Source organism: Zalophus californianus, chromosome 15, assembly GCF_009762305.2.
Source record: "Zalophus californianus isolate mZalCal1 chromosome 15, mZalCal1.pri.v2, whole genome shotgun sequence".
Classification (NCBI taxonomy): domain Eukaryota; kingdom Metazoa; phylum Chordata; class Mammalia; order Carnivora; family Otariidae; genus Zalophus; species Zalophus californianus.
Window position 1 is genome coordinate 70,338,904 of NC_045609.1, and position 17,844 is coordinate 70,356,747.

Consider the following 17,844-nt stretch of genomic DNA (forward strand, 5'->3'; position numbering starts at 1 on the left):
CCAGAGGGCACACTCTTCTTGAGAAGGCTGCATTTATGTGATTTCAGAGGATCCACAGAAAATAGTGCTGTAAGAAATACTTGCCTTACTTGTCAAAAAAGTCAACTAATATTTTTTGGGCGACTATTATGAACCGGTGGGGAAAACCTAACACTTCAGTACATAAAAATAGGACAGAAGCACCAAGTTTAAAGGAATCTTGACAGAAACTCAAAGTATATCTCTGTAATGTGAATATTTACTAAGGAGACCAAATGCTTCATCAAATTTGGAGAGCTATGGATCAGTAATAAAACCATGCACTGCAAGCTCATGCATTTATGTAAGATTATTTCCTATAAGCATTTTAATAAAGTTCCATGTAAAGTCAAACAAGAACAATTGTTTGTCTAACGAATTATGTCAGGAACTTTTAACTACAAATGCAAGACATCAAGAATATATTCATTTTTTGATTTATTAAAACAAAACTACACTTCTGTGCTTCTTACAATACATTAACAGGCATAAAAATCAATCAACATTTCCAAAAAAGTTTCGCTCACAAAATCACGCAGTATTATTTCACAGTACTTTATAGTAATTCTTTTTACAACAATTTAACATTTCTTTGTACAACAGGAAAATAACACCTTCCATCAAGGCATTTCAGAGCTTTAGATGTTTAGAAATAAAGTCAAAATTCTTTCAAATGCAATCATTAGTTTGTATTAAGCTAGAACGCCAGACGCCAAGTCTCAAGTTCCTAAAAAGAGTGTTTTAAAAAACAGATTTACATCCAAATTAAGTCTTATAAACTTCAATGATAGGTCTTACCATTTCTAAACACTAGAACTATCTGTGGATAAAAATCTGCATTCAGTTGTGCAGTACTTTCTTCTAGATCTGAATTAAAACCTTAAATTATTTACCCCAGTTAATCCTTGTGTTAATTTTATTACTTTCAGGGAAAAACCCAGGATCATGGACGGCTGATCTCTCCATCAAAGAGACCTGACCGCCTATATGACTATATGAGTTTTCTGTGCTTATCGTCGCGGGGGGCGGGGGGCGGGGGAGGGGGGCATACATCCACTAACTGTAACAGGTGATTGTACAAAATGCATGCAAGTTCTGCCTCCGTGCCATCTCATATTGTTTTGTCCCCTTAAAAAACTACCTAATGTAGTGTTTCCCAAAATGTTTTCCATGGCATACTAGTGAGAGGCTCATAGGGATACCAAGGGGGACAGAGGTCCTGGGGTGACAACAGTTTGGAAATGCTGGGTTAAACAGGCTTGGGACTGGCACGCCCTGAGCCCACGCCATGCCAGAGTGCACTGTTGAGTTTCTAAAAAAGAGGATCCACGTACACATTTATCGTACCAGCGACACATCTTCTACAAAACACCTGTGAACATCTCACAGCGCGGCGATTGCATTCTCGGAGAACCGTGGGAAATGCTTTTCCCCTTCAGGTGCCTAGAAGTTCCACAATCTGAGTTTACATTCACGGCAATCCCTGATGTATTTTCTCCACTCATCCTCGTGACTTCGAGAGACTGAACAGATCTGAGAAGGAAGACCTGGGAGTACTTTCCCTGTTACTACTAGTTCTATGCGTCTCACGCAAGTTCCTTCCCTTTGCTTTTCTTGAAATTAAGGGAGCAAAAAATCCTTCCTCTTTTCTGAAATCACTTAGGATATTCTCAGTTGGAAAGCGTGCAGATTCATATTGCTCATTATTGGATTTTGTTTTTTAATTTGACTCACAGTCTTCCCCTGGAGGGCATGCATTTCAGTTTTAGAGAAATGCAGTAAACTGTAATAAATTATTTACAAGCACCTAGTTTGTATCATCTTACATGGAAGCCATTCACTTTTGGAAAACAGTGAGAATAAATCTTTAAGCAAAAACAGTGCTATCTGGAAGCCTTACTGTGATGATGTATGTTTGTTTTTCAGTAATGAGGCACTGAAGAATGAGTTGTGCTAAAATTAACCCCGGGTCAGCTTGTCTGGATGAGCATAACTTTGGTTGAGATTCTTCTTCCGTAAAAAAGGTTTTCAAAGCACCAGTTAATTACAAAAAGCATGCATATTTATTCTCACAGTGAGTTAAGTTGCGGGAGAGCTAGCAAATCATACATTGCATTCCCCAAAGCATCTGATGATATTTCTAGAAAACAACCGGAAAGGAAGATGAAGCCAGGGCAGCCACTGTGCCCTGCTCAGGCTGACTCGGCAGCAGCGCTTAGTGGAAGCCACGGGCAGGGCAGTCCCAACCTTGACTTCCCAGGTAACTTGAGAGAGTGCTCGGGCAATCCTTGATCTCTAATTGAGAGGGAGAATGAGCAAGACTAGTGCAGTGACCGCCCGCCTGGAGAAGGAACACCCACGGGGATAACGAAGTCTCCCTGGGTGTCCCCCACGTGCAGGGCTCTGGCCAACAGAAGAATTGTTCCTCCGTCCCCGTCAGTGCAAGGAGTGCTACCACGTGGAGACCCTGTCCACGCTGGAGCCGCGACAACACTGACAATGGCTTAAGGGTACATGAATTCCTATAGAGAAGAGAGAGATCTTAAGCATGGAATTTGAGAAGACTGGAAAAAGCTCACAACAGCACAGCATTATTGCTATGAGTTTCAAACGAGATCTTTCATACGACGTGAAGTACCCATCAGTCCCCTTCCTTCTCCCGACACACACAGGATATTCATGGGCTACCATTAGTGTTTCAAATCCAAGCTTATAAAGGTACAAACTGAATTCTCAGTACTTTCAAATTCAAAGTCTATATGCAATATTCATCAGGAAAAATTCCTAATTCCATAATACCATGGAGAGAAGGAACAAGCTGTTAGAAAATATTTTAATATCACATGATCTTTATGAAATCACACCATAATTATCACAATGAACAGTTATGCTCCCTCCTCCTAAGAAGGCACCTACCCGTTATGAAAATTTTTCCATAATAATTTGCCACTATGTGACATCAGGGTTTAGGCATATAACCCATACATATTTGTTAAAAACCATGGTTTTTCCTCACAGCTAAAAATCCGTAACTGCCTCCAACCCCTGAGCAGTCCATAGGGCTCCCACATATATGGCACACGGGTTGTACACCACACAACTCGAGCGGGCACCAGTCATGTGGACTGGGTGCAGTGCACAACCTGTACACAGTGCATGAGAGCCCTGGGTCAGCAGCCTCCAGCCACAGCACTTTCCGCTCACACAGTCTATCAGGCCAAGCGAATCAAGTTAGGACAGTTGCTGTTTGGTTGGAGAATCTCCAAGAAACAGCTGTACCTGGGAGAGGCAGGTGCCACCTGAGGGGTGGGAAGGGGTACAGACATAAAACAGGAGTCGTTCCTAAATACTTGCTGGTCATTTAAAACTCAATGGCACTTTTTTATATGAGCAAAAGTTCAAAGTCAGTGTTCTGGCCAAGTTTACCTTGAATTTTGCCGGCCAAATTTACCTCCTGATGTTGACTTTTTGATCACATTGTAGCTCTATTTCTGACCTAAACTAATATTGTGTTTTCATGTAGCTCTTCAAACACTTTCTAAATCTGACCTCAAAGGACAGCACAGTGATACCTGGGTGTGATATAGATCAGCCCATTCATTTATAAAGCACTTTGGGATGAAAGGTGTCCGCTTTAAAATTTAGCTACTATTGACAAAGGTAAAACTGAAAAAAACAAAACAGTGAACGGATGACTCAATTACGTTTAAAGGAAGCATTAACCATTAATCAGAAAATATACCGACAAATTATCCGACAGTATTAAGAATACTATATAAGATTCGGTTCTAAAATGAATCTACATTTTTGTGCCCATCACAGTAATTTAGTCCTTAACGGTTATACTTAAAAGGGAAATCTTTAATAAACTCCAGAATAACTTTCTGAGATTTCATTGTGTCATCTACTGACGATGAATTGCAAGCGGAAGCCGGGGGGGCCCCCAAGCGTCACACGAAGGCTGCAGTGTCATCTCGGAGTAGGGGTTAGCACAGCCCCGTGGAGGGGAAGGCACTTGTCTTCCAGCACGTCACAGCAGGACAGGCCAAACCTGCCCACATGCCGGCACCTTCAGCTCTCAAGCCAGAGGCTGGAGCCTACGAGGGACTCGTCCGATGCCCTCCACTTGCCAGAGGTGCCAGGAGTAACCTACAGCACCACAAAACTCAGAATGTACTCGAGGAGTTTCTGCCGGTTGCACTGAGGTAGAAACGTGCTGCTGAGTTCTAAAACAGACACTCTCTTTTGTTTGGTCTCTTTGAAAACCTAGAGAGAAAGTTGAAATTAAAGACAAACCAAAACAAGAAGATATTTCTGCCACCAGCCCTGACCTGTGTCCTAGACCCCAAAAGGCAGTCAAGGCACATAAAACCGTATCCTGGCTTTAAGTAAACAGACATGTGGGTGTTCACCAGTAGGGTTACGGATGCAGGTGTGGTGTTTTTTTGAGTAGAGCCCAATCAGCGTATTATACTTTAAAATCCGTGTTAGAACAAAGTCACAAAGAGTCCCTTACAAAGGCCATGGAGTACAATACACCGGAGGAAACTTCCAGCAATACTGGTAGAAATACAGTAAGTGAAGATCATGTGACATAACTAACATCCTGGCCGAAAACTGCAGTAGCATGTTGAAACACACTGCCACCTGTGATATGTAAATGGTTTGGGGATGAAGGTGAAAACCAGGAAAATTCTGGAACATTCAAACAAATCTGTACTGATGGGCCTCACCTTCAACATGCCCGTCCCCTTTCCAATCCCCAGAAACGTGCTCATGATCAGTCCAGCAGAAACTGCTTTTCTCAGGGCCCGCCCCAAATGCAGGTGGCTCAAACAGACGAGATCTGAGCAGAGCGAGAAGGTAACACACGCCTTCCTACCATAAGCGGTGGGGACTCACCCCAATATCCTTAAACATTTTCACAGCATTCTTCACGAGGCAGTAAGTGGCGCTCTCAGCTGCAGGGAAAGCATAAGACCTTGTCAAAAGCTGATGCCCGGCAAACACGTAAACCCCAACATCCACAGCAACAAAGTGTGGGAGGCCCTGGAGAGGGTTTGAGCAAGTCGGCAGACTCCGATCCAGCTTCACTCCTGCCACCGGTGACCTGGGAGGTCTCACAGGACTTGCTGTTTCTTTAAACCTATTCTGTCACCTTTTAAGGCAAAAAGAGCAAGGAGAGAGACAGAAAGAGGAAGGGAGGGAACGAGAGAAAGGAAAAGGAGAAACACCTGCAACATCCATGTCAGCGGGTTTTTGAGAGAAGCGAACAAGACAGTGGGTAGAAATTCTGTTAAACTGCACAGTGATGAACAGATGAGTCCTGTTATCAGTGGAACCGGAAAGAGCACAAATCTAGAGGTCGGAAAAAGAGTGCTGAACCCACGTGTGCCCATTAACTGGCTGTGTGATCTACGATAGTTTCCTCATCTATAAAGTGGGTGACTTCTCTCCAGACATCTATCTATCTATCTGGAGAGAAATCTAGAACCACATAGGTCTACATGGATACGGAGAGAATGTCTAGAGAGAAATTATCCCTAGAGCCCTTTTGGCTCTAAAGAGTCTGGATTCCAAGCAGTTTTGGTCCTAAGCCATCACTGTATAAAACGTTGCTCCCACCCTAGTCGCACCTCTTATCATGACCAAGCAAGGGCCGGAGGTGGAGCCCCGGAAACACGCCGCAGCTGGAGTGCAGACGGGCGCCCCCGCCCCAAGGAACCACCTGCGGGGCCCACAGAGGCTCTGACAGACAACACTACTCCTACACACGGATAGGTTCGTGCCGACGCCTTCAACACGTTCACGGCAGCACCAGTCACGGTAGCTCTCAAGTGCAGACACCCCAACTATCCCTCAGTGATGGGCATAAATAAAATGCAGTGGATGTTTATATGTGGGAATACTATAAAGGAACAAGAATAAACAACCACCCACATGCACGAACACGCAGGACTCTCACTTACCACGTTAAGTGAAAAAAGCCACACACAAGAGTACAGCACTGTATCGTCCCATTTACAGAACATCCCGAAACAGACGATAGGAATCTATGAAGCCAGAGGTGGGGATAATTCTGCATTTCTTCCCTACGGTCTACCTATCGTCAAAAAAGGCAGAGCTTTTAAAAGAAGCTGAAGCAGCAACAGGCCTACCATATACGGCAACACTTCTTTCTGTTCTGGTGATCAGGTATTTGTGCAACTTTTGCAGGTACTCAGGCTCGGGAACCGGGCCACTGAAGTTGTGGATGAAGATGGCGGCGGAGCTGTAGGCCTCCAGCGAAGGCCCGAGGAGCCTCTGCAAGAAGGTGACGAACTGCTGGTGCTCCTTGGACTGGCTCACCTGGGAGTGCAAGAGCGGGGGATGAGGCCACGAGAAGGGGGGTGAACAAGCATGCTGACACAGCAACTTCCGCAGAGGCGGGCCCTGGGCCAGACGGAAGCAGCCTGCCACGCCCCGGGCACAGGCCCTCTGCTGAAAAGGACTCTGGCTTTGAAATGGGCCCTGCACTGGGGTCACTGTTTGCTACAGTATCTGCGGTTTGCATTCACTGGACAGCTGCCTGGAAGAAACGGGCACACTTGACTGACATGTCGTCACCACTGAGCATAGCTGGTCCCCAGGCTGGACACCCCGGGGTTTCGCTCAAGTGTGAAAGAGGGCACATGGCAAGACGCCAAGGTCACCTCAGTCCTCCCCGGTCCTCACTTCCTGCCACCCCACGCGGCCTTTGGCCCACATTCTGGCACAGTGGGGAGTGGCGGTCGTGGCGACGGGGTGCCGGGTGGCAGCGGGGGCTCTCACTGCCCCATCTCACGGCTGATCACACCCAAAAAGGCCAGGCGGACTCTCCAGAAGTCACACCTCCTAACTGTGTGTGTGTGTAAATCAGGGGTATTCTAGAGTAATCCATTTAAGGTATTCAGAAAAAATGGGTCATTATTAACTTATAAAATTACAAATCAGGGACAATCTATCTTTTAAACATCTAAAGTTTCTCCTGTGATGAGATTTGTTTTAATTGAAGGCAAAGGGCTCAAGGTAAGAAATTTGGGGAGGACTGGCAAGACTGAGCAGCACTTTGAAAGAGCCACCGGCCGTGGCGGCTGAGGAGTGACCCCTCCACCACCCTGGGCCCGCACCGCCTGGTCTTGCTGGTGATTGAACACGGTCCTGCCTCTTCAGGAGGGAACATAGGTGTGGGCAAATAGGTCTGCACCCTGGGCATCGTGAAGAGAGGCTCAGGAAGGGTCTCACACACGATACTCATCTTCCCAAATTTGCACTTTTGCTTCCTTTTCTGTTACCTGCACCCAAACTGAGCAATTGGGGGTATTCGCTCACCTCCAACATTTGAGTGTCTTTATTAGGCAGAAAGGACCACAGCTGGCTTATGGGTGCCAGAAATGGGAATAAGTCAGCAGAGGCTCCGTTTCTAAGAACCTCATTAACTAGGGGCAACAAAAACCTCAACTCCTCCCTGTAATGTCCACCAGAATTCTTCACCGAAGTACCTTCAGGTAGCAATCTCGCTGCTCCTCACCAAAATCACTGTCTTCATCTTCTTCATCACTTCTCCAAGACAAAGGCTCTGGAAGCTTCTTATCCCACTGCTGCTCAGCAAGACCAGGACTAATATCTTCCTGGTCATCTTGCTATGCCAAAGAGATGGCGAACAGGAAATAAACAGGCATGGGCACACGGACATCTGCGTGCCTGGACGTCAGGCCAGCAGCCCCTCTCCCTGCCTCCCTACTCCTCTCTGTTAGCCATTCAGTGTCAACCCACCTCCGGTTCCAAACTCAGAGTCACTCGGCAGACGGTGGGGAGGGAAAGAAAGAAAGGAAGAGGTAGTGGGGGGAAGCTACCAGACAGAGCAAATAAAGATACCCTCACCTCCTCTAACCTAATTTCTACTTCCCCAAGCCATACCCGCTACACTAAATTGACAAAAATTAAAATCTCAAAAGAGAAAAATGTGTGTGTGCAAGCTACAAGCATGCGCATATGTGAAACATCTCCTCTTGGAATGAAAACTTTCAGGTATCACGGAGTCAAGATATGTTCTAGACAACACCAGTTACACAAAAGAAACCAAAATACTAAAAACAATCCCAAAAGGTGTTTTACTCTCCCTGTTCTTACTTTTCTTTTCTCTTCATGTGGACTTGACTACATTTCAAATGCAATTATTGTCTAAAATAATCAGTTGTAACACTGAGTAAAATAACTGGTAGAAAAGACAAGGAAGAGCAAACTAAATAAAGGCAAATGAAGGAGAGCCATTCCTCTTACCTCTGCCACTACGAGAATGCCATACTGGATAAACCTTCCTACTGTTTCATGGCAAATCTGGTAAAACGTCTGGCAGGGCTGAAAAGAAAAGGCATTTAAATATAAATGTCACTGAACTTTTTTTTTTTTAAACGATTTTATTTATTTGAGAGAGGGAAAAAAAAGTACAAGTGGGGGCAGGGAGGGGCAGAGAGAGAGAGAGAGAGAGAGAGAAGCAGGCTCCCTGGGGCTCAATCCCAGGACCCTGGGATCATGACCTGAGTCGAAGGCAGACGCTTAACCGACTGAGCCACCCGGACGCCCCGTCACTGACCTTTTTATAGACATAAAACACTGTACAAAGTAACCGCCAAATGCTTCCATATCAACTACTTCGTTCTACTGGGCAAGTCCTAAGATTCCCAACGCCCACCCTCTTGATAAATGCATGGTCAAGGGCAATGCCCAAGAAAAGCCCTCGTTCTGGGTCTGGCAGAGCACCCAGTGAGTGGGTGGAGCCGGTCCTCAGAAGGGCTGCTCGTCAGGCCCCTACCGCCGATTTCTTGTCCATCATAAGACAATTTCCCTGCAAATGCACCTTATGGTAAACGCTGTACAGAGAGGTGGTGGAGGAGGAGACAAATATTCAAGTAACTCAAAAATGACCCAGGAAAAGGACACAGTCAATCTTGGGAGCTCTATCCACCCCATCCCATCCTGCCCTGCCCCCCAGGGTTCACGCAAAACAGATTCCCCAACAGGGTGACAATATACCATATGCAAAGAACGCGGCGGAGGGCCGCACTCACAATACAAGCAGGCACAAATGTCCCAAGACACATTCAAATGAGTGAGAGTATTAGACTTTAAATAGAATAGGGATACTATTTGTTGATGATTTTGAGGGAAAAAATCTATTGCTGAATGCCTATGCCTAATTATGAATGTCTAAAAGTGCTAGAATATAAAATAAATGCTCATCAGCCCTGCTGGGCCTTAGTTTTCCCATTAGTAAAATGACAGGGGTTGAAGAGATGATTTTTAAGACTGTTTTTGGCTCTTACGTTCTGGGCATGTTAATTATTTACAAGCCTCTGACCCAGTGACGTATGTACAATAAGAGCTCAGTAACTTTGGCTCTGACTCATGGAGCATGTTGAGCAATCTGTCCTATCACACCTCATAACTACATCAGGGGTTCACTGGAGCAGGGATCCCAACAGCAAACAAAGTTAGCAAACAACATATTGGCCTGAGAGTCACTGAGACTCAGGAGTATTATGTAAAGCTTCAGTAACAGACCAAACATTCCCTGAGAGAAAAACAAAGGTGGCTTATGTTTTCATAAAAATTCTCTAGAAAAGACAAGAGGCGGCACTGAAGAGTCCACTTACGAGCGATACGGTGCCTTCGTTAGAGAGCAGGTAGCAGAGGCTGGAGGCCTTCCGCACCAGCTGCTCCTGGCTGATCAGGCTGGGGGACGGCCCCGCAGGCCCTCCCGAGCCCCTCTTGTTCAGAACTGCGTAAAGGCTGCAGGCTAAGGAGAGAAAAGCATCACTGAGGCCGGCCACCTTAGAGCTCCAAGAGAAACTTGAACTGGCTCAGAAAACTTGGATTACCTTAATAGATTGTGAACACATCAGAAAGAATTACCTGCATTCACTGGAGAAAAACGTAACTAAATCCCTTCAGGATTCACTCCTCATGATGCCATGTGATCCCAACTCCATCTAACCCCTTCCCTCAGGGGCTTCGGTCCCTCCTGCTCTCCTTCTCCTCTGCTCCCTCTTCACACCCTACGCTCACCTTACTGCCATGTGCACTTTCTTGTCTCACGCAGACTTCCAGCTCCTGAGAGCCGAACACCTTCCCTCTCCTCCTCGGTAATAAGCGTAATACTACGCAAACGGTAATTCAGTAACTACTCATTGATTAATAAATGTAAAAAATAAGCTATAGTGATATAGCAACACATCCCCTCCAACAAGGGGCTACGATCTAAATCAACAGACACCACCATGTGCTTTAGGCTCTTTTCCCTCCCACGAAGCTACTTCCGGGCAGGCCGTACCTATGATGGCCTCCATGATGAAGACATGGAGCACGCCATTGCTGTAGAAGTTGAGTTCAAAGACTGACGGGACAGTTGTGCTGGGGGTAATAAAAAACTCATCGTTCCTGCTGGTGTGGGTGATCGTGACACAATTTCCCAGCAGCTGTATGGCATGCATGACTACATCTTCAGAGTTTCCTGAGAAGCCCAGGTCGAAATCACGAGCCAGGACTTCCTCCTTCATCACAAAGAAGTCCTCCACCAATGTGGAGAGATCAATGCCCTGGAGAAACAGACAGAAATGATCTCGCAACACTGGAAAACCTGCCTCCCAAAAAGCCAAGAGGCATTCTGAGGATTTTAGGTCTTGCCTTGGCTTTCCTGCAGTCTGCTGTTGGCACAGAGAGAAAGGGCCAGAATATTAGGACACGGGATGTCAGAAAACTGGTGAAAAAGCTGGTCCTCCTGAAGGTCAAGATATTCACATCCAGAGAGAATGCTCTGGTCACAACACATGACAGGAGCATGTAAGATCACAAAGGGCAGAAGAAGCCATCTAAAAGTAAGCACTGCTTACGTTTTAAGCAGTAACTCCCCTTTTATTTTTTTTTAACAATTTTACTTATTTATTTGAGAGAGAGAGCTAGAGAGCACAAGCAGGGAGAGGGAGAAGCTGACTCCCCGCTGAGCTGGGAGCCCGATGCGGGGCTCAATCCCAGGACCCGTGATCATGACCTGAACCAAAGGCAGACGCTTAACCGACTGAGTCACCTAGTTGGCGCCCCAATTTCCCTCATTTTAAATATTTAAATATTCATCTGACAACTACTTAGTTGGTGCTTACATATGTGTGTACATACACGTGTGTAGATGTGTGTACGTACGTGTATGTATGTGTGTACATGCATGTGTGCGCGTACGTGTGTGTGCATATGTGTATGGTGCATGCGCGCATGTGAATATGCGTGCATGTGTGTTGTATATGTGCGTGTACATGCATGTGTACGTGTGTGTGTGTGCGCGTGTATGTGTGTACACACACACACACACACACGTAGGCACTATGTTTGTGTTGAGAACATGACTGTGAATGGCACAAATGCGGTCTTTTCCATCATAGCACTTAGACAAGTGCATGAAGGGAACGCGGCCCTAAACATAAGTCAAATAGCTGTCATCAGCTGTCAGAACACTTACAGCACGTCAACGCAATAGGCCTTATTTACGTGAACTATAGTACTCAAATGTCCTACTGTCGTCTAAGTTATGCAGTCTCGGAGCTTTTTCACGTAGACGTCTTCCTCCGTTGGATCTGGAAGCCCCAGAGCACGTGAGCTAGGTGCTTGGCTTATTTTACTGCTTATCTCAGAAGCACAAGCCAGGACTGGGCCATGTCCATTCACGAACAAGCTCTGAACAGCTGACAAGGCATCCGCACGCTTCCCCTCGAGTGCAGGGGACACCGCAGACGTACCTGCCTGTGTCTGTAGAGGAGCAGGCAGGCCACGATGTGCGTGGACATAATGGCACAGGACTTGCTAGCCGCTGGAAGGCAAACACAGAGCTTTAGGCTCCCTTTCTTCAATACCGCTCAAAGTCTCCGAAAGTACCTACATCTTAAACAGGAGTATTTACAACTATAAATACCTCTACATCTACCACATTTCCTGTAACTAGAATTTACCGAAGGGAAAGGACAACACGGTACCACGTTCTGGCCAACAGTCCTCACTAGAGATTATTGGTATCGTGTAACAGCACTCAGCCTAAGACAGCTCCACTTTCCAAACAGGCCAGTGGAATTTAGTTACTGAATGGCCGAGAGACATCTTCATGGAAGGCAGTAGAAGACCCAGAGTAGAAGCCTGCTCTGGCAGCTCTACAGGGTCTCCCACTTCCGTGCTTTTGGACGTGCTCCTGGCTCCAGGCTCTGGTGGCTATACACCTCACTGCTCTCTTCTGCAGGCATCATCACTGTCACCCTAGAACAGGGGTGCAGTGGGAGAAGGGGCAGTCGATCTGAAGTCAGAAAATCTGGGCTCAAATCTAATTCCTACACTGCCTAATTTCGTAACTGGGGGAAATTACTTCAACCCCCGTGCAGCAGCTTCCTCACTGGTAAGATGAAAATGCTGCCTCATTCACTGGGCTGCGGAGGAAACGACCAAGCCCGAGGTATGGAGGGAGAGGACAAAATACATTTGAGAATTACTGTAGTCCATAACCCAATACCCGGAATTCGTAGAAAATATAATCATATAAATCAAGTATGAGAACATCTATGGAAGAATCTGAAATAAACACACCGTGTGTGAATTTTCTGAGATGATAATGAATTCATGTACACTTCACTCACACTCAGTGCTGTCTCCAGTGTTTAAAAAATGAAAAAAGTACCAAGTACCATATTCATAGCCATTAAAAAGAATATTTATAAAGAGTTTTTTAAAAACATAAATAAGTACGTGTGTTACAAATGGAAAACAGTGCAATACAAAATCGTAAAAAAATATTTTTAGCGACTAGACAGCCACATCCTGGTTGTCTGGGTAGAGACACGCAAACAGATGTGCGCACAAAAGAATACCCCGACCTCCCGAGAAGCAGGACTAGGAGCTGGAGCGGCGGGAGCGAGGGGAGGGGAAGAAGTCCCCATGACGGTGTCACCAGCAAGTGCTGAGAGTCTGGCCTGCCTGGGAGTGACGCTCAGGGAATGGAAAGGAGAGCCCCCCCTGGGCTGTGCACCAAGGGGCTAGCCACTATCACTGCCACAGGATTTTGAAGCGGATCCTACAACATGACACATGTTAGCATTCGGGACTTCGAGAAGGCTAATTCTGCACGCAACTCACTCTGCTCTGGCTCACTCCCACTTGAATTACTTGCACACAGCTCTGCCACCCAGACGAGCGTAAGCTCAGGCAGAACTGCTAATTCTTCAATTTGTATTCCCCACAGCTAAAACAAAGCTCTACACATACATAAGAGCCCCTCAATATTTGCTGGATAGAAATAATCATGGTGTCAGCAGGAAAAGGGACATGCAACTATACACCTAGACACCATCCCGCTAATTAGTGCAAAGAAATTCATGAACAAAAGAGACAATAAATCACTTTGACAGTACTGTTTTTTTAAAAAGCATAAGACCTACCATATGAGCACCTATTAATTCTCAGGCACCCTGTCTGATGTTTTACTTAATTACTTCAAATCCCCCTGGCATCACCTTCTAATAACTTTCCATCACCACCTGTGCAGTAGGTAATGGCACCAGAAGTAGAACCTAACTCCAGCAGATTCCAAAACCAGTGCAGTGTGCCCGGCACCATGCTGAGTCTGAACTGCAGAATGAAAGGGTTTGGTATTGTACTTACTGAAGAGAACGTGCTCAGCCAGATTTGCAATCAGTCTTCTTCGGAAGGACTCATCTGTTACATTTCTGGACTCGTTAATGGATGTGTCTGCACCTTCATCAGCAGCATCATTGGGTCTGAAAAGATTGTTTTCTAATTAGACTCTATAACCACACTCTTATCTCTCTTATAAGCAAACTATCTAGAATTAAGGTATAAATGTCTTAAATACTTTCAATTCTACATATTCTAAATTTAAACCACAAATAGATCATTTCTATGCATTGTTTTCCCCCATAACATACCTTATTATATTTAATACAGTCTCCTGACCAAAAGATTTTGAGTTATGACCAAATAATCTATTGGTACACCACCTCCAAAATCCACTGGCTGAAAAAGACTGCATAAAGTAAGATACCTCATTTTAAAACATTTCTAAAATTTTGACACCTGCACACATTAGGGGAGGGGCTTAATATTTAATTTCTCTAAGTTACAATTCACCCTGAAGTCTGGAAAATGTACATAGGAAAACTCTTTTATACACTGCACTTACATACAATATGCATAACCTAAGCTATTACCAAAAGGAATCCAGTTCCAACATTTAAAAGCATAAATCAAATAAGAACTCCTACCTGATTCATACAATCAAAAAGATGTTATAACGCAAATAATCAAAAACCTCCAGACTAGTATGAAAATGTGTCACTTCACTATCCTTTATCAGACCAAGAGAAAAGGTACCCAAAGGGAGGAAGTGACAATGAGAACGTGCACATTCTTCATAAACTTAACCTATTTTTCTGTGCAATGCCAGAAATAACAGATATTTGATAGTATAGATAGTACAAAAAGCTTCCACAAATCTTACCTTAAAGGAAGTATAGCTGGTAACAATGCTTGCTCCAGAGAAAGTGGAGCAGATACAGGTTTCTGACTTTGGCTTTCTAAATATTCCTGGGGGGCGGGGAATACAACACAGTCATTAACTCATTGTCTTGCTTACATAAAATGAGCCATGCTACAGAGCAGGAGAAGTACTTTCCATAGCCTAAACTACCTTCAGAACTGCAGGACAACTCCTAGAATTTTGGCAAGTGTGAAATCTAAGGCCTGATGATACAAAGGATGGGACAATGATGCTTAAGCACAATTATGTATTTTTTTAATTTTTTAACTTTTTTAATTTTTAAAAAATTTTTTAAGTAGACTCCACGCCCAATGTGGGGTTTGAACTCACGATCCCAGTATCAAGAGCTGCCAGGCACCCCTTAAACAGAATTATTTAAAAGTTAAAGGAAAACACTTAACTTTTCTCACATCGACACAAAATATCGGACATTCCCAATATTATTATTAGTAATGATAAACACAACCATGCTTTTTAAAGGAAATCTGACAACCTGAGGGTTACATAATATTCAAAAGAACCTCAATCCAAAAGCAAATCATAACAACACAGAGAAATTGTGCAACAGTTTTGAAAAAGATAAAGTGGTAAGAAATGACAAGGCTCCTCAAAGTGGAAAGCATGTAAGGCCAGAAAGCATCTAGCCTGGCAGTTAGGTTCTTTAAAGTAAAACTAAGAATGGAACAAAAGGAAAAGGAGGACCCCTGCCCCTTACCCCTGGGCTCCCGATTCCCTTACTCATCCTTCTTCTCCACCAATTCAAAAATCTTAGGAATTTAAAACTGCCAGGACCTCGGGACCCATCAGTGCCAGGCTTCTGCGTAAGAATGTCACTCTCCCTGTGAAATGTGTGCGGGCTGGATTCCACTCAGGAGAACATCATCCTAGACTGTCAATTTTACCCAGATTTTAGGGGTAGATTTTGCAAAATTTCCTCTAAAGGCAATTTTAAAATATAAAATACCAATATATACTATGAAGCAACAAGCAGAATTCTCATGAACTAAAAAAGAAACAGTAGCAATAAATGTTGACCCTGGCATCTCCCAAAGATAGATATTTACTGTCCTCTGTCAACAGGCATACTTTGGTAGGAAAAATTTAGGAAATGCCATTCTTGACATAGTCTTCATTTCCCAAGAGAAGAAACCGAGGTCACACGGAGAGGAGGCTGCAGAGGCAGGACCAGAGCCCACATCTTCCAACACGGAGCTACACCAACGCTTTAACACTGCATCATTCCAACAGATACTCACCTTTAAGGAAAATGGTTGTGCAAAATCCACTCTGACACATCCATAGTTTTTTCGTAACATTCTGATAACTCCTCTAGCTACACTCCAAAGGCTCTCATTCTTCTTAGGTTTTCCCTAAATTCCAATTTTAAAAGAATAGCATGGTAAGAAATAAAGCTAATAGGCATTCTGTTATCCAAAAAATGCCATTTATTTATTTATTTACTTCTTAGCTTTATCTGAGAGAGAGAGCAAGCGAGCATGTGTGGGGAAGGGGGCGGTACAGAGGGACAGAGAATCTCCAGCAGACTCCCCACCAAGCGCAGAGCCTGATGCAGGGCTCAATCTCACCACCCTGAGATCATGACCTGAGCCGAAACCCGACTTGGACATTTAACTGACTGAGCCACCCAGGCGCCTGCCATTTATTTATTTTTTTTTTTATGGAAACTGGAGGTTTGTATAAAGAACAACACTAAATAAAGAAGAAAAATAAGTATTCATTGACTGAGACCTGTCATAAAACCTTTAGCATGCAAAGATGCTAACAGATGTAATCCTTTTATTGGGAGAGGCAGTCTGGTCAGTGAAAACCAGAACACTTAACACTAATTCACTTAGTACATTGTTTACACCATTCACAAAAATACGACTGCGAACTATGGTATTGGCACAAAAATAGACACATAGATCAATGGAACAGAATAGAAAAGTCCAGAAATAAACCCACAATTATTTGGTCAACTACTCTTCAACAAAGGAGGCAAGACTATGCCCGGGGAAAAGGACTGTCTCTTCAACAAATGGTGAAGGGAAAACTGGACAGCTACATGCCAAAGAACTAAACTGGACCACTTCCTTACACCATACACAAATATACACTCAAAATGGATGAAAGACCTAAATATGAGACCTGAAACCATAAAAACCCTTGAAGAGAACACAGGCAGTAATTTCTCTGACACTGGCCATAGCAACATTTTTCTAGATATGTCTCGAGACAAGGGAAATAAAAGCAAAAATAAACTATTAAGACTACATGAAAATAAAAAGTTTCTGCATAGCAAAGGAAACATTCAACAAAACTAAAAGACAACCTACTGCATGGGAGAAGATATTTGCAAACAACAATGTAATAAAGAGGATAAAGAGTTAGTATTTAAAACATATAAAGAACTTACACAACTCAACATTCTCCCTGAAGAACTCAGTCAGGGGCCTTCAGAGGACTCTCACGTTCCTTCTGGGACACCTTTTGAACTTCCCTCCCCGGAGACCTGCCTGCCAGGGCTCAGCCTGATGTTGTTGCTCCTACAGTGGGTTTGAAGTCAGGGCCCAGGGAACGTGCGGCCAGGGGAGGACGTGTCAGGGAACAGCAGGGCCTTGGCTCTGCCCTTCTCTCTTGTATCCTGTAGACTCACTTTTCTGAGTTCCGTGCACTGCCCCGAGGGCGGCCATGCTCCTGCTCTGCCCAGCTTTTTATTGGGGCGACCCTAAGTGGGTGTAGGCCAGGGGCAGCTGCTGTACAAATCAAGGTTTTGTTTCTTTGAACTTGCTCTGTTTTGCTGTCAAGTTGGAGAAGATTTTGTCTCCTGCCCTGACCCCTGTCCGGGTCTTCCCTGGAGTTCTTCTCAGCCGGACCTCTGGCAGTCCCGCAGGCCGGGAAGGGAGGCATGGGGGCTACACATCCCTGACACTGCATCATGACACAGGTAGTGTCTTGGCAGTGGGTGTCACTGCCTCCTAGGGTTGTAGAGCCTTCCTGGGCCCCATCCCCTTTTGATCTGAACCTTGGGCAGCTCTAGAGGAAGCAGCCTTGAAGACCTGCCTTTTTCTATGCCCCAGAGCAGTGGCGCCCTGGCAACACAGGGTAGTTCTGGGGTTGGGGCACACCTGGCCCTTTGGCAATCATGGCACCTCCATTTGCCCATGGCACCCACCTTGCTAACCCCTCCCTTCGTTCTTCTTGCCCAATAGGAAGTACAG

General features: G+C 44.8%; 1 protein-coding gene across 6 annotated transcripts in view; it reads right to left on the reverse strand.

Moving 5' to 3' along the window:
- Window positions 1–422: 422 nt before the first annotated feature.
- The window catches only part of GPAM (glycerol-3-phosphate acyltransferase, mitochondrial), a 59,487-nt gene continuing 42,065 nt past the window's right edge, over window positions 423–17,844 (reverse strand). For all 6 annotated transcript variants that reach the window (XM_027594295.2, XM_027594290.2, XM_027594304.2 and 3 more), the window contains 11 exons: window positions 15,880–15,993; window positions 14,585–14,670; window positions 13,729–13,844; window positions 11,826–11,896; window positions 10,370–10,634; window positions 9,693–9,835; window positions 8,320–8,397; window positions 7,539–7,679; window positions 6,177–6,366; window positions 4,921–4,979; window positions 423–4,284 (listed from right to left, as the gene is read on the reverse strand). In XM_027594295.2, the coding sequence (XP_027450096.1) occupies window positions 4,168–4,284; window positions 4,921–4,979; window positions 6,177–6,366; window positions 7,539–7,679; window positions 8,320–8,397; window positions 9,693–9,835; window positions 10,370–10,634; window positions 11,826–11,896; window positions 13,729–13,844; window positions 14,585–14,670; window positions 15,880–15,993 (1,380 nt within the window). In that variant the 3' untranslated portion in view covers window positions 423–4,167. The remainder of the gene's footprint in view (window positions 4,285–4,920; window positions 4,980–6,176; window positions 6,367–7,538; window positions 7,680–8,319; window positions 8,398–9,692; window positions 9,836–10,369; window positions 10,635–11,825; window positions 11,897–13,728; window positions 13,845–14,584; window positions 14,671–15,879; window positions 15,994–17,844) is intronic.